Source organism: Spodoptera frugiperda, chromosome 22 (genome assembly GCF_023101765.2).
Source record: "Spodoptera frugiperda isolate SF20-4 chromosome 22, AGI-APGP_CSIRO_Sfru_2.0, whole genome shotgun sequence".
In the NCBI taxonomy this organism is placed as follows: Eukaryota; Metazoa; Arthropoda; class Insecta; order Lepidoptera; family Noctuidae; genus Spodoptera; species Spodoptera frugiperda.
Genome location: NC_064233.1, coordinates 7,612,687 through 7,628,551, shown reverse-complemented (window position 1 = coordinate 7,628,551; position 15,865 = coordinate 7,612,687). Strand labels below are relative to the sequence as shown.

The 15,865-nt window shown below is 43.0% G+C and overlaps 1 protein-coding gene and 1 long non-coding RNA gene across 17 annotated transcripts; one reads left to right on the top strand and one right to left on the bottom strand.

Moving 5' to 3' along the window:
- Positions 1–870: 870 nt before the first annotated feature.
- On the bottom strand, positions 871–15,771 carry LOC118279947 (aldo-keto reductase AKR2E4-like). Of its 2 annotated transcripts, XM_050702286.1 has the most exons (8): positions 15,611–15,771; positions 11,371–11,454; positions 10,286–10,315; positions 8,772–8,954; positions 7,962–8,078; positions 3,965–4,132; positions 2,956–3,159; positions 871–2,021 (listed from the first exon to the last, which is right to left on the bottom strand). In XM_050702286.1, exons 1-8 carry the CDS (start codon positions 15,617–15,619, stop codon positions 1,767–1,769), a joined length of 1,050 nt encoding a protein of 349 aa, XP_050558243.1. In that variant the 5' UTR covers positions 15,620–15,771; the 3' UTR covers positions 871–1,766. The 2 variants fall into 2 exon arrangements, with proteins under 2 accessions (XP_050558243.1, XP_050558244.1); XM_050702287.1 differs by lacking the exon at positions 10,286–10,315.
- LOC126912066 (uncharacterized) lies at positions 4,715–7,961 on the top strand. 15 transcript variants are annotated; one of them, XR_007706695.1, is made up of 5 exons: positions 4,715–4,842; positions 6,243–6,380; positions 6,659–6,717; positions 7,310–7,449; positions 7,590–7,797. It is a non-coding gene; the product is annotated as an uncharacterized LOC126912066 (long non-coding RNA). The 15 variants fall into 15 exon arrangements; XR_007706692.1 differs by having other exon boundaries at positions 4,837–4,901; positions 6,162–6,380; XR_007706691.1 differs by lacking the exon at positions 4,715–4,842 and adding an exon at positions 5,013–5,122.
- Positions 15,772–15,865: the final 94 nt, after the last annotated feature.

The window sequence follows — 15,865 nt, the reverse complement described above, 5'->3', positions numbered from 1 at the left end:
GGGTTTTTTTTGAGGGGAAAATCATCCAATGTCTTCTCTCGCCTTGGGCGAGGCGAGGAGTGTCAGACTCTTACTGACTAAAAACCACCCCGTTCCTACTCCTGCTTGTCGAACCGGAGCCCCGGTAAACCCGCTAGGTAGTCTGCAGCTCCGGATCAGGCATCAGCCCTACTGGGCTCCATCTGTGGTGGTCTGATGGCTCTTTGAGGCGCGCACGGGTCTGGTTCTGGTCGGGCGGCGAGCTACCCTTGCTCGCCGTCCGCAGACCCGCACTTACGGTGGCCGGAGATGTTTGAGAAACCCTGCCCTACGGTATAGTGTTTTTTTACATAATTATCTACTAAGTAATTGTAATTTATTTAAAGTATATGTATATTAAAACTACTCTATCGTATGATTTTGAACTCTATTATAACTGAAAAAGGGTTTAAATTGAAAATTACTTTAATGTAAATAAATGCATATGTTAATACTATACTGATAACAACTTTTTTTTTTATTAGAAGCGTTGTTTTTATTAAGCCTATTATACCTATTTCTATCTCTTTGACTGAATATTAATGTTACATTGTTCTCACATAGTTGAAGCAATCGAAACAATGTAACCAAGAATTTTATTGTAAATCTGATTGAAAAAGAGTAACAACCTATGGAGTTTCTTGCTCGTTCTTCTCCATAGGAATCTACACTTTGGAACGAGCAAATAGCTTCACTAGAGGACTGACCGACAGACAGACGTTATTAATATTATTATATTTTCTTTGACGTTCAAAAGTACCTGCCTGGTCTATTTGAGACAAATAATTTTGACTTTTGACGTTTTTGACTTTTTTTATATTATAATAAATAGTTAAATAAAAATACCTTGGATAACGAAAAATCTTATTTAATTTGATACATAATTACATACAACTGTTTCACTTAAATATAACACAATAAAACAATATCTAAACAAAACAAAAATATTACAAAAAATATACAGTAGAATCTGGTTATAACGACTGCCAAGGGACCGGTGACATTACGTCGTACTAACCGGAAGTCGTATTAAACGAACAGAAAAAAAGTGTGTTTTTTATAAAACAGATATTACAGTTAAATGCCCGTTTAGGTGATGAGCAGATAAAAAGAAACTTATTTTAATCAAAATACTTATTTATTAAATATTAAAATTATGTAAGGATGTGTAATGTACCTACATACATAATATACCGCTTTCTTATATGTAAGTATAAGTCTATTCTAACAACTTTACATTTAATGCAAAATGTCTGTAATTTTTGTTTGTTTTCTGATTTTATTTGTATAGTAGGAAGTACGAACTGCATTATATAAACGAGACATATGGCTTTTTATCGTGTCACCTTAAAATTTTGTGTGTACAAACACATTTAGCACTTCTGCTGCTTTTATAGCTTCAGCTTCCAATATGAGGCGTCGCGCGGGGCGATAGCTGAGATAGCTATTCCTTTATTTCATTCATTTTCTATGAATTATTTGTAAACACGGCAACGTTTGTCGTTGTAACCGGACAATTATGTGTGAAATTCGGTCGTTAAAAGCGGATGGTCGTTGTAAGCGGAGTCGTAATAAACGAATATGCAAGTAAATAATTATGCAAGTTTATACTAAAACCAAACGAATGCCTAAACTTTTGTCGCTAAAAACGGTTGGTTGCTATATGCGAAGACGTACTAAACGGACTACACTGTATATATTGTACATTAAAATACAAAAAACTTAACTTTAAAATGACAAAAATAAACCTAATCAATGTCCAAATTCAATCCATTCTTCCAGATTCGCAAAGACTCTGGAATTTCCATTTTATCTGGAATCTTCTCGAATGGGTAATTCTGGTAGTCCTGCCAGAAGAATGGGCGAACGGTTCGGAATCCATTGTCGAACTTGGCAATAGTCTCCATGTCTCCCTTATCCAGCTCGAAGTCAAAAATGGAGGCGTTCTCTACGACTCGGGATGGGGTCACCGTTTTCGGGATACTTACTATGCCGCGTTGGTACTGAAAGAAGAATAGAGGTGGTTAAGTGATGTGTTATTCTAAAATCTCAATTGAAATTATTCTTGATTTGTAATTCGAAAATTAGATTCCTAATTCTGGAGAGTACAGAAGTGTGGCAGAATCATGCTTCAGTACTGCTGGGTCGGCTCGACCGAAGTGATACCACGACCTCACAGAAAACTTACGAGAAACACCGCTCCCGTTGTGTGAGTGAGGTTACCGGAGGCCCAAATACCCTACTCCCCATTCTCCGAATTCCAAACTATCCTCACGTTGCTAATCCCCAAAAGGCCGATACTTGGAGCGCCTCTGGTGTTGTGGGTGAAAAGGTTTGTGACGCCACTGGTGTTTCAAACTTGTCTTTCTTGGGCGGCAGCAATTGCTTACCATCAAGTGATCCGTCTGCTCGTTTACCGGCTTATACCATAAAAGATTTTCGGATTAAAAAAACTAGTTTCATTTTCCCTAAACTCAACAAGCACCTAGCTTCACTAAGGGACAGACTGACAGACTATTGTTTATTTCTTTCTTTATTGACGTTTCAAAAAAGTACCTAACGCCGGAATACGGAACGCTACTCAATTTTAAGTTGTACTTAAATATCATGCTATCTCTGTCATTTTATAAAGAATTGATAGTGACAGAACTACATTTGAGAGCGTCTTAAAATTGAGTAGCGTTTGAGTATTCGGGCATAAGTAGGTTAATTGGAATAAATGATTTGACTTTGAGATGTACCCACTTCCAAAATGTACTTTTTTTTTTTTTGAGGGGGGAAAATCATCCAATGCCTTTTCCCGCCTTGGGCGAGGCGGGAGGGAGTGTCAGACTCTTACTGACTAAAAACCACCCCGTTCTTATTCCTGCTTTTCGAACCGGAGCCCCGGTAAACCCGCTAGGTAGTCCGCAGCTCCGAATTCCAAAATCTACTTACCAAGTATCTCAAAGTGACTTGAGTGACGGACTTGCCGTACTTCTTGCCAATAGCAATCATGGTGGGGTTGTTGAGCTTCGGTTCGGGCGAGTTGGGGGCGCTGCGGGACGGCACCATCGTCCCGAAGGGGGAGTACGCCACCACCACCACATTGTTTGCCTGGCAGTAGTCTACTAGCTCCTTCTGACCCAGGTTCAGGTTTATCTGTGAAGAAATGTTTAGGTAATTAGGTCTTTTATTCCTCACTAGCTACTTCCGCGCGGTTTCACCCGCTCTGCTCGGCTCCTATTGGTCATAGCGTGATGTTTTATAGCCTATAGCCTTCCTCGATAAATGTACTACCCAACACAAAAATAATTATTCAAATCGAACTAGTAGTTCCGGAGATTAATGCGTTCAAACAAACAAACAATCAAACAAACTCTTCAGCTTAATAATATTATAGTATAGATTACTTCTAACACTTAACTTGGCCTAGGTATCGAAGCAAGGTAATTTAAGTTCCTATTATGAAAACTATTAAGCCATATTTACTAATTAATAATAGGCAACGTCACGCCTTTTATCCCCTAAGGACAGAGGTGCACATTACGGTACGTAATGCTACTGTACAATGTACACCCACTTTTCACCATTTGTGTTATAAGCCCCATGTAATAGGGGGTGAATAATAAAATATCTACAACTTAATAATATCTAAAAAGAAATAAAAACTAATATAAAGCGTCGAAAAAATTATGCTCATCGGAGTCGTGAGGAATGGTGCCCAAAAGACTGGCATTATACTGTTATTGTAGCATTGTCACGTCGAATGGCAATGCTTACCCTTTGACCAAGCTAATTATTAAGCTACTTAAAAATACTTATTTAACATTAATTGCATAAGATCAACAAACCAAACCAATAAAGAATTTACTTCAAACAACAGTTTTTAAAACCCATATGACTTTAAACTACACAAACGCCATCTACGATGCGCAAAAAATGAAAAGGAACTTCTTTAGCTTACCTCAACCTGATTGGTGGAAGGTGGAACCTTGCAGTTGGCCAGGAGTCTCTTCATCTGTTCTACATTGAAGTTGGACACTCCAATGGACTTGGCGAGACCTTTGCTCAGCACGGACTCGAACCCACGCCAGGTTTCTAGGTAGTCGATCTTTTCGTCTACTCCATCTTGCTGGAATTTTTAGAAAGGGGGATTATTAATACAACAATGTTTAAATAAATCTTAATTTCAAGAAGGTTAGAACTCTTGATTTATTTATTGACTAAACAGTTAACGCGCAACGTGTAGCAGGATCAATCTCTTTATGTGGTCCAAAAATTTTTGTTTCGGGTCTGGGTGTCATGTGTATGTGAACTTGTATGTTTGTAAACGCACCCACGACACAGAAGAAAATCCTAGTGTGGGGCAAGGTTTAACCCCTCCTATGCCCCTCGTATGTATATATTAGACATAATAGAAAACACATTGTGTCTTGTGTGGATCTGCGTTCTGGCATACCAAGGGTTAAACGCTCCAATAAGAAACAGCGGGAATTTTAAACCAATGTTTTGGCTCACATGGTAATCCAAACCACTTGTGGCATAGAAATGTTTTTGGATCACACGCTGATCCAAAAACTCATGAAGGGTTAACTAGAAACTGTGGAGATCAGCAGTTCAGCACGCGGGATTCGCAGCGACCCCTTGTAACCCGCCGCCCTAGGGACTTGCTTAGTATGCCTTAGGGATTATAGGTGCACTTAGGTGTTACCTACCGAGATGGACATGGGCCAGTGCATGAGTACCAGGTCCACGTAGTCCAGGTTGAGGCGCCGCAGCGACCCTCGCACTGACACCTCCACGTCAGCCTCGCGGTGGAAGTGGTGCCACAGACTGACTTAGGTGCTACTTACTGAGATGGACATGGGCCAGTGCATGAGTACCAGGTCCACGTAGTCCAGGTTGAGGCGCCGCAGCGACCCTCGCACTGACACCTCCACGTCAGCCTCGCGGTGGAAGTGGTGCCACAGACTATGACTTAGGAGCTACTTACCGAGATGGACATGGGCCAGTGCATGAGGACCAGGTCCACGTACTCCAGGTTGAGGCGCCGCAGCGACCCTCGCACTGACACCTCCACGTCAGCCTCGCGGTGGAAGTGGTGCCACAGACTATGACTTAGGTGCTACTAACCGAGATAGACATGGGCCAGTGCATGAGGACCAGGTCCACGTACTCCAGGTTGAGGCGCCGCAGCGACCCTCGCACTGACACCTCCACGTCAGCCTCGCGGTGGAAGTGGTGCCACAGACTATGACTTAGGTGCTACTTACCGAGATAGACATGGGCCAGTGCATGAGGACCAGGTCCACGTACTCCAGGTTGAGGCGCCGCAGCGACCCTCGCACTGACACCTCCACGTCAGCCTCGCGGTGGAAGTGGTGCCACAGACTATGACTTAGGTGCTACTTACCGAGATAGACATGGGCCAGTGCATGAGGACCAGGTCCACGTACTCCAGGTTGAGGCGCCGCAGCGACCCTCGCACTGACACCTCCACGTCAGCCTCGCGGTGGAAGTGGTGCCACAGACTATGACTTAGGTGCTACTTACCGAGATAGACATGGGCCAGTGCATGAGGACCAGGTCCACGTACTCCAGGTTGAGGCGCCGCAGCGACCCTCGCACTGACACCTCCACGTCAGCCTCGCGGTGGAAGTGGTGCCACAGACTATGACTTAGGTGCTACTTACCGAGATAGACATGGGCCAGTGCATGAGTACCAGGTCCACGTACTCCAGGTTGAGGCGCCGCAGCGACCCTCGCACTGACACCTCCACGTCAGCCTCGCGGTGGAAGTGGTGCCACAGACTATGACTTAGGTGCTACTTACCGAGATAGACATGGGCCAGTGCATGAGTAGCAGGTCCACGTACTCCAGGTTGAGGCGCCGCAGCGACCCTCGCACTGACACCTCCACGTCAGCCTCGCGGTGGAAGTGGTGCCACAGACTATGACTTAGGTGCTACTTACCGAGATAGACATGGGCCAGTGCATGAGTAGCAGGTCCACGTACTCCAGGTTGAGGCGCCGCAGCGACCCTCGCACTGACACCTCCACGTCAGCCTCGCGGTGGAAGTGGTGCCACAGACTATGACTTAGGTGCTACTTACCGAGATAGACATGGGCCAGTGCATGAGGACCAGGTCCACGTAGTCCAGGTTGAGGCGGCGCAGCGACCCTCGCACTGACACCTCCACGTCAGCCTCGCGGTGGAAGTGGTGCCACAGACTATGACGTAGGTGCTACTTACCGAGATAGACATGGGCCAGTGCATGAGTACCAGGTCCACGTAGTCCAGGTTGAGGCGCCGCAGCGACCCTCGCACTGACACCTCCACGTCAGCCTCGCGGTGGAAGTGGTGCCACAGACTGACTTAGGTGCTACTTACAGAGATAGACATGGGCCAGTGCATGAGGACCAGGTCCACGTAGTCCAGGTTGAGGCGCCGCAGCGACCCTCGCACTGACACCTCCACGTCAGCCTCGCGGTGGAAGTGGTGCCACAGACTGACTTAGGTGCTACTTACAGAGATAGACATGGGCCAGTGCATGAGGACCAGGTCTACATAGTCCAGGTTGAGGCGCCGCAGCGACCCTCGCACTGACACCTCCACGTCAGCCTCGCGGTGGAAGTGGTGCCACAGACTATGACTTAGGTGCTACTTACCGAGATAGACATGGGCCAGTGCATGAGTACCAGGTCCACGTAGTCCAGGTTCCAACCCCCGATTCCTCAACAACCTTTAAATTCTGGCGCCGCAGCGACCCTCGCACTGACACCTCCACGTCAGCCTCGCGGTGGAAGTGGTGCCACAGACTATGACTTAGGTGCTACTTACCGAGATAGACATGGGCCAGTGCATGAGGACCAGGTCCACGTAGTCCAGGTTGAGGCGGCGCAGCGACCCTCGCACTGACACCTCCACGTCAGCCTCGCGGTGGAAGTGGTGCCACAGACTATGACTTAGGTGCTACTTACAGAGATAGACATGGGCCAGTGCATGAGGACCAGGTCCACGTAGTCCAGGTTGAGGCGGCGCAGCGACCCTCGCACTGACACCTCCACGTCAGCCTCGCGGTGGAAGTGGTGCCACAGACTATGACTTAGGTGCTACTTACCGAGATAGACATGGGCCAGTGCATGAGGACCAGGTCCACGTACTCCAGGTTGAGGCGCCGCAGCGACCCTCGCACTGACACCTCCACGTCAGCCTCGCGGTGGAAGTGGTGCCACAGACTATGACTTAGGTGCTACTTACCGAGATAGACATGGGCCAGTGCATGAGGACCAGGTCCACGTACTCCAGGTTGAGGCGCCGCAGCGACCCTCGCACTGACACCTCCACGTCAGCCTCGCGGTGGAAGTGGTGCCACAGACTATGACTTAGGTGCTACTTACCGAGATAGACATGGGCCAGTGCATGAGTACCAGGTCCACGTACTCCAGGTTGAGGCGGCGCAGCGACCCTCGCACTGACACCTCCACGTCAGCCTCGCGGTGGAAGTGGTGCCACAGACTATGACTTAGGTGCTACTTACAGAGATAGACATGGGCCAGTGCATGAGGACCAGGTCCACGTACTCCAGGTTGAGGCGCCGCAGCGACCCTCGCACTGACACCTCCACGTCAGCCTCGCGGTGGAAGTGGTGCCACAGACTATGACTTAGGTGCTACTTACCGAGATAGACATGGGCCAGTGCATGAGGACCAGGTCCACGTACTCCAGGTTGAGGCGCCGCAGCGACCCTCGCACTGACACCTCCACGTCAGCCTCGCGGTGGAAGTGGTGCCACAGACTATGACGTAGGTGCTACTTACCGAGATAGACATGGGCCAGTGCATGAGTACCAGGTCGACGTAGTCCAGGTTGAGGCGCCGCAGCGACCCTCGCACTGACACCTCCACGTCAGCCTCGCGGTGGAAGTGGTGCCACAGACTATGACTTAGGTGCTACTTACCGAGATAGACATGGGCCAGTGCATGAGTACCAGGTCCACGTAGTCCAGGTTGAGGCGCCGCAGCGACCCTCGCACTGACACCTCCACGTCAGCCTCGCGGTGGAAGTGGTGCCACACCTGGAAACATCAGGAGTGCGTTGGAGAAGGTGGCATTTTACATGTTACTTATCTTACTCATGTAAATGTGAAAGTTTGTGAGATTGTGTGTACATTTGTTATTCAATCACGTCTACTCGGGTAACAGGATCCCAGGGTTTACAGGCTTACAGTACTAGTAACTGTCTCTTAGTGGTTTTTCTCTCGCCAAGTTTGCTATGAAAGTTTCATTAGCAAAAGTTTGCATATAAAATGGGCCCTGTCTCGTGGTTATAAACGTTTACTAGCCTGTTAGAGACCTGGCCCCGGAACTACTACAAGATCATTTTGTTACTTGGGATTGGAATGAAATTTGAAGTAGACTGTAGTCTGGAATAACATAGAGGTACGAGTATTAACATTTAAGTGAAGGAGAGCCATGTTTCGGCACAAATCGTCCGGCTCGACTGAAGTGATACCACGGCCTCACAGAAAACCGATGTGAAACAACGCTTGCGTTGTTTGAGTGAGGTTACCGGAGCCCCAATTACCCCCTTCCCAATCTTCCCAATCCCCCAACAACCCTTAAATTCCTAACCCCCAAAAGGCCAGCAACGCACTTGTAACGCCTCTAGTGTTTCGAGTATCCATGGACGGCGGCGATTGCTTACCATCAGGTGATCCGTCTGCTCGTTTACCGGCTTATACCATAAAAAAGAAGCTAGTAAACATTACCTTAGTAGTAACAAACAGATCTTCTCTCTTCACAACACCATCTTTGATTTTCTTGTCTATGATTTTACCGACCTCTGGTTCTACTCTATAGAGGTGGGCTGTGTCTATGTGCCTATATCCGATGTCTATGGCGTAGGATAGAGCTTCCATCATTTGTGGCATGCCTTCAGCGCTGAATTCAAACTGAAAGTGATAGATATTTATTATTAGATACATACACTTATATTTTAAATGGGACAAGCCCGCCATAAGCTTCCCAGAACATTGCAAGGCTGCAACTCCTGTGCACCAGGATGTACAGTAGATACAACCATGAAAACACTGAAGTCCGGCGCGTCCCAGAGACATGAACAACTGTTTTGGATCCCGCAACGTTTACAAACATACAATTTCACATACACATGACACCCAGACCCGAAACAACAATTTGTGGATCACACACGGGAATCGAACGCGCTACACGTTGCATGACAGCCGATTCAAAGACTTGCTTCGTGCGGGAATTGACATCGCTATTCGTTGCACATTAGGGTCAATTTATACTAGCGCAGAGTCGAAGCGCATCGAAGCGTCTATCCAAAACTGAACATAACAAATTCAACCTTAACTCCTCAGCGTAACGCACACATTACTTCGGAGATTTTAAAATGAATGAATTCCGACGAATGCGCGCGTCTGCGCGCGAACAACGCTTTGACTCTGCGCTAGTATAAATTGACCCTTACGCTGTGGAGTTAAGGTTGAATTTGTTATGTGCAGTTTTGGAAAGACGCTTCGATGCGCTTCGACTCTGCGCTAGTATAAATCGACCCTTAGACATCGCGCCAACCGTACTATAATAAAAGATGTATTATAAGGGTACTTTTCCACCAGAAATGTGCTGTGTAGCTATGCTATGAAGATGTAATAGCTAAGCTATGAAACTATGTGACCATTTCCACTGAAAATAAGCTATATATGTGCGAGGAAGATGCGCAAGCTCGAGTATGCGATGTATCGATAATAGGAAAGCAATTCATAGCACGCATCTTTCTAGCTTAGATGAGTCCGTTTCCACCAGTGCTATGTGTACCAATGAATATGATTGGTGGAAGCCAAACGCATTTACAGCAACGTAGCATAGCACATCTCTGGTGGAAAAGCATCCTAAAAATTAAGAATTTTAAATGATAATTTATGAACAAAGGACATAGAGTTTTGACGAGGAACTCGACTAGTTTCAAGCCATGCTAGAGGCTCATATTCATGAGCAGCATTCCGCGACACACGACGCGGCGACTGTCGCGCTGCTACTGGCGACTCGAGTTCATGAATATGAGCCTCTAGCATGGCTTGAAACTAGTCGAGTTCCTCGTCAAAACATTACGAGAGTAAGCCGATAACATAATAATTAATTTAGTATGTCTCACGAAAGTTATAGTAAAATTAAAGGACATAGACATATATCCTCCACCGACATAATATACATATACGTATATATAAACCCACTAAAAATGTCGTTTATCCATACTAACCGAAAAAGGTTTGCTGGGACCCGCGTCCTCCTATGTGAAGAAAGAAAATAAAATACATGCTTTAGAATTTTTAGTTTTAGATGCATACTACATACTAGCTACTAGATAATGCGCGGTTTCACTGCCGCGTTTCGGCTCCTATTGTATAGCTCATAGCTATACATATGTATTACGCTATGCTCAATAGCCTTCCTCAATAAATGGCCTATTCAATACAAAAAGAATTACGTTTGCGTTTTGTCAATATGAGCCGAGCAGCAATGAAACCAAATTTTTTAGTCATTTTAGAGTCTTTTTTTTTATTATTTCTTGCCTTAGAAGTCTAAATTACTATACTAAGGTAAACAAAAACGTTATTTATGGTATATAAGTAATTATGTAAATTATAATAAAGATGTTATAAATATGTTTTAATAAATAGTGAAGTTGTTAATCAGTGTCTAAGAAAATAGGATATTAATTTAACATAACAATTAATAAATGTAAATTTCTAAATGTTATTTTTTTAGTACTAGCCCACTACTTTCTCCCAAACCGCTGCAACTCCTGTGCACCAGGATCTACAGTAGATACAATCATGAAAACAGCGAAACATTGAAGTCCGGCGCGTCCCAGTAACATGAATGACTATACTTATCTTGGATACCGCAACGAAATAAATCAGAAGATATTATTAGAAGAGAAGAAAAAGAAAACGACAGTTTCCACTTCCCTCGGTGAAATTAATACAGGAGCCTTCTTAATGTTAAAATATTGTTTAATTATGTTAGTTTCATTTTAAAAATAAGTTAATTTTAACTAATCTAAAAACCGGCTCAAACTACCGCACTCAGAGTCATTTAATGGTTACTTAACCCAGTCCTTAGTAATTGTTTTCTATACAAAATCGTTACTAAGGAATAGTTTAAGTAATCATTAAATGTCTCTGAGTGTGGCAGAAAGAGCAGGAGTAGAAACGAGGTGATTTTTTGTCAGTAAGAGTCTGACACTCCCTCTCGCCTCGCCCAAGGTGGGAGAAGTCATTGGATGTTATTCCCCCCTTAAAGAAAAGACCATTGAGGCAATATTGCTAAAATGTGTCGTACCTTTGCGTCCATGCCCAGCCAAGTGCCGTATCCCAGCGCTGGGATCTTTGTGCCATCGTTCAAGGTAAAGGAGGGAATGTTTACCTGTAACAAACATTATCATACATTTAATAATTTGCATACATATCGTCACGCCTTTAATCCCCGAAGGGATAGGCAGAGGTACACAATATGGCACGTATTGCCACTGTGTACACCCACTTTTCACAATTAATGTTGTAAGTCCCATGTAATAGATGGTGAGTCTATTGCCATATACCGGGCACATTTCCAGACTCCGTGCTACCACTGAGAAATTTTCGAAAAACCGAAAAAAGCCCAGCAATACTTTGCCCGACCCGGGAATCGAAGCCGAGACCTCTTGCCCGGCAGTCGCACTTGCAACCACTCGGCCAACAGTGCAGTCATTTAATAATTTGGTTTTTAGTATTATTGATCGATCTATCATCAGTCATATCAAACTCAAGGTTTGTAAGCAAATAATTGTCTTGTCAGTGATGATAGTTCGATAAATTATTATGTCAATTATTTATTAATGTTAATTATTAAGGAAATAAGGATAATAGTACTGGCACCTAGTAACTACGCGCACGTACAGCGCAGTAGTGGTTTAGACCGCGACCGTACTACGATAAAACCGCGGCGGTTTTTAACCGCGTAATCGCGAGAAACAGAAACCGAATGCAAGCGGCCGCTATTGCGGTTTTTTCCCGCGACTGATTTTAAAACTGTGAAATGTAAACCGTACAATGGTCTTGAAAAATACCGCCTTTAAATTTGTAATATGTATATAAAGAATTTAGTGATAAGACTGAAGATTGAAAATATTGTGAGTTATCCTTTGTGAGATTTTTTTTTTGTTTACATTTACATGATCTGTTTCTGCTATTTCTGTAAATAATATCTACTAATATATTTCGTTACGGGATACGAGACAGTTAGTCTTGTCACTGAGATGCGCTTACACTTCAGTGTGCCGGTTTTTACGTGATAGTTGTATCTATTGTAGATCCTAGTACGCCATAATTGTGGAAGAGCCATGCTTCGGCACTGCTGGGCCGGCTCGACCGGAGCGTGTGTTTCATAGAAAAACCGAAAAAACGCCATAATAATTTGCAAGCGGTTTCGGAAGACGACGCCCAATGACTGAATAAAGAAATCTCATTGTAAAAACTACGTGTTGCATTTAATAACATATCTAATAGGTACACCTTTAAGTAGTACTTTTCTAAATAAACGGTCTGAGTGACATCAGACATGCAATTGTATAAAATAATAAAAGTAATAAGTACGTATTATGGAGCTCTCAACTAAATGATAGGCACTCCAGTTTTGTTTGCATAAGGATGCTTTTCCATCAGAGATGTGCTATGTAGTTATGCTACGAAGATGTTATAGCTAAGCTGTAAAACTATGTGACCGTTTCCACTGATACTTAGCTATGTAGCTGTGCAAGGAAGATGCGCAGCTCGGAAGCCATACATAGCATGAATCTTTCCATATAAAAAACATAGCTTAGCTAAGTCCGTTTCTACCACTGCTAAGCTATGTGTACCAATGAATATGATTAGTGGAAGCCAAACGCATCCACAGTAACGTAGCATAGCACATCTCTGGTGAAAAAGCACACATAATATGGAGCTCTCAACTGAACAAATTGAACTAAATAATAGGCACTCTAGTTTAGTTTGCACAACTGTACAAGTGCAGCTGATTATTATGATTAGATGTGGTCGTATTAGGAGACATTTAATGTTAATCCTTCATTAGGTAAATTAGATATTCTTGTTTTTATAGGTAAGGGTTCCACAAAGATTATTTTGTTAGTTTTTTTGTTATGGTAAACATCCCCTTTGTTCACAAGAGCCGGGTTAAGGGTGAACGCTGCTAGGCCCTGCTAGGCAACAGGCAACACCATTATCCCTTAGAGTTAACTATATTAGAGCAGTTACAAGTAGTGTTTTGCCGGTTTTTGGGGGTTAGGGGATTTGAAGAAATCCGAAGCTGCGGACTACTTAGCGGATTACCGGGGCTCCGGCTCGAAAAGCAGTAGGAACGGGGTGGTTTTAGCCAGTAAGAGACTGACAATCTCGACTCGCCTCGCCCAAAGCGGGAGAAGTAATTGGATGAATTTGCCCTCTCAAATAAAAGGGAATTGAAAATTGAGGATTTGGAGAGATTGGTAATACAACGCAAGCGTTATTTCACGTCGGTTTTCTATGAGGCCGTGGTATCACTCCGGCCCATACATGCAAGCATAGCCCTCTCACGAGTTTAATATCATATTATAACATAGAAGTTGACTGCATAAATTGATGGTTTTTACACGTCAACTGACGCTAACAATGATTTGCAAATACTTGTAGTACAGTAATCTTGATGTATTAACATTTTTATCACAATTTCCTATACTAATATTAATATGGAGGTAATCTAGTCGGTCGCCAGTTGGAGCTATAATGGACTTTTATCAGCATTTATTTTGATAATATTTTTGTACGTGATGTGATATTTCTAAATATAGTATAACATAACATATAATTATTATTAGAACTTGAGACGGGATATTTATTATGTTTATTTATGTCTATGAGTTTCCCTAGCACTGTTGCAAGCCATGATCATCCGTGATTATGGCGCTTGCAACAGTGCCGAAATGTCGGAAACTCAAACATAAATAAACATGTCGTATCCCGTCTCAAGTTCTAATGATAGTGTTAGTGACCATGTCTGTTTAAAAACTTATAAATAAATGTTGTAGGTAGGTACGTTTTATTCTCCCAAGTTTAAGTATCTGTTTTCTTGAGGAGAGGAAAATCATTCAATGTCTCCTTCTCCTCCTCCTCCTGGGTCACAGATTTTAGAGTATAGAGTGGGGAAATCCACATTTTTAGAGTGGGGAAATCCACATTTTTAGAGTGGGGAAATCCACATTTTTAGAGTGGGGAAATCCACATTTTTAGAGTGGGGAAAATCATCCCGCCCTGTTTTTCCATGTCATATTTTCCCGCCCGGAAGTTTTTATTTTTGCTTACACACGTTGGGCCCCCATAGCTCGGGGGCCCGTATAATTGATACGGCAGATACATCGCTAGCTACGCCCCTGATGTTTGCTAATATTACGTACACAAAGATTTACCTATGTATAGCTATGTGTAGCTAAGATCAATATTATTTCATTTACAAGCACTACAGTACTGTTTTAGCAAATTTTTTTATCACACCTTTCGGTACCTACTAACTAGTAGCATAAATTATTAGAACTTATGACGGGATATTTACCAGCAATCCGTGATGATGGCGCTTGCAACAGTGTCGAAATATCGGAAACTCACCAAAGTGAATAAACATGGTAAATATCCCGTCATAAGTTCTAATAATAGTGTTAGTGACCATGTCAGTTTAAAAACTTATAGTAGCAAAAAGCCTACAATTGGCCTGATATAAGCGGCCACCGTAGCCTAAGTATACAGTTACATATTTGGTATGCTGAATGAGTCAACTGGCAGTGGTCAGCTCCAGACTGCATTAATTTGGTTGTCCTCAAGGTTAATCTTTGACTGAATATTGGTTTTACATTGTTCTCACATAATTGAATTAACGAAACATTGTAACCAAGTATTGTATTGTGAATCTGATTGAAAAAGAGTAACCTATGGAGTTTCTTGCACGTTCTTCTCCATAGGAATCTACACTTTGGAACGAGCAAATAGCTTCACTAGAGGACTGACCGACGGATAGACATTTTAAATCTTATATTTGCTTTGACGATTAAAAGTGCCTTCCTGGTCTATTTGAAATAAATAATATTGACTTTGACTTTGAAAAAGTATGCAAGTATGATTTTCATAACGTAGTAGGTAGGTATAAGTCAAATGTATAACTAAAGATTAATTAAGTAGTTGTTGTTAAAATGATAATCATTAAATAACTTCCGAACTCAAAAACAAAACGATATCATAATAAAAATAGTTATTTATCTTATTATTTACGTAATTACTGTATTACTATCTATTACATAAAAGCCATAGGTAGGTATCTAATAAATATGTTTTGAATTGATAATCTCGGGGACCGGTTACCGGTCTTGAATCGCAAACTACATATTTTAACACATATCTATCTTACTTATGAACTACTTATTCTATATCACAGAAAATACACAAAAAACACTGAATATTACTTAACAAATCAATGAAAACTAAAGTTTTAAAGTAAATTAATAATAAAATCAACTTACGCGCGCCATTTTAAAGCAAGTCCGTTCCGCGACTTTCGCACACACTGACTAAAATGCCGGTAGCGCGCCACAGATTATAAACATTCGACCATAGATTACGTGAAGCAGATATGCAATCTCATTTGTAACTTTTATCACAGATTTGTGATTCGAGAAAATTGTTTAGCGTCACATATCGGGGGGATTTGTGATAAAAAAATGCCGTCTCGTGGTCTCTTATAGATTGGAGCGTGAGTGAGCAGTTTTTAAACAATC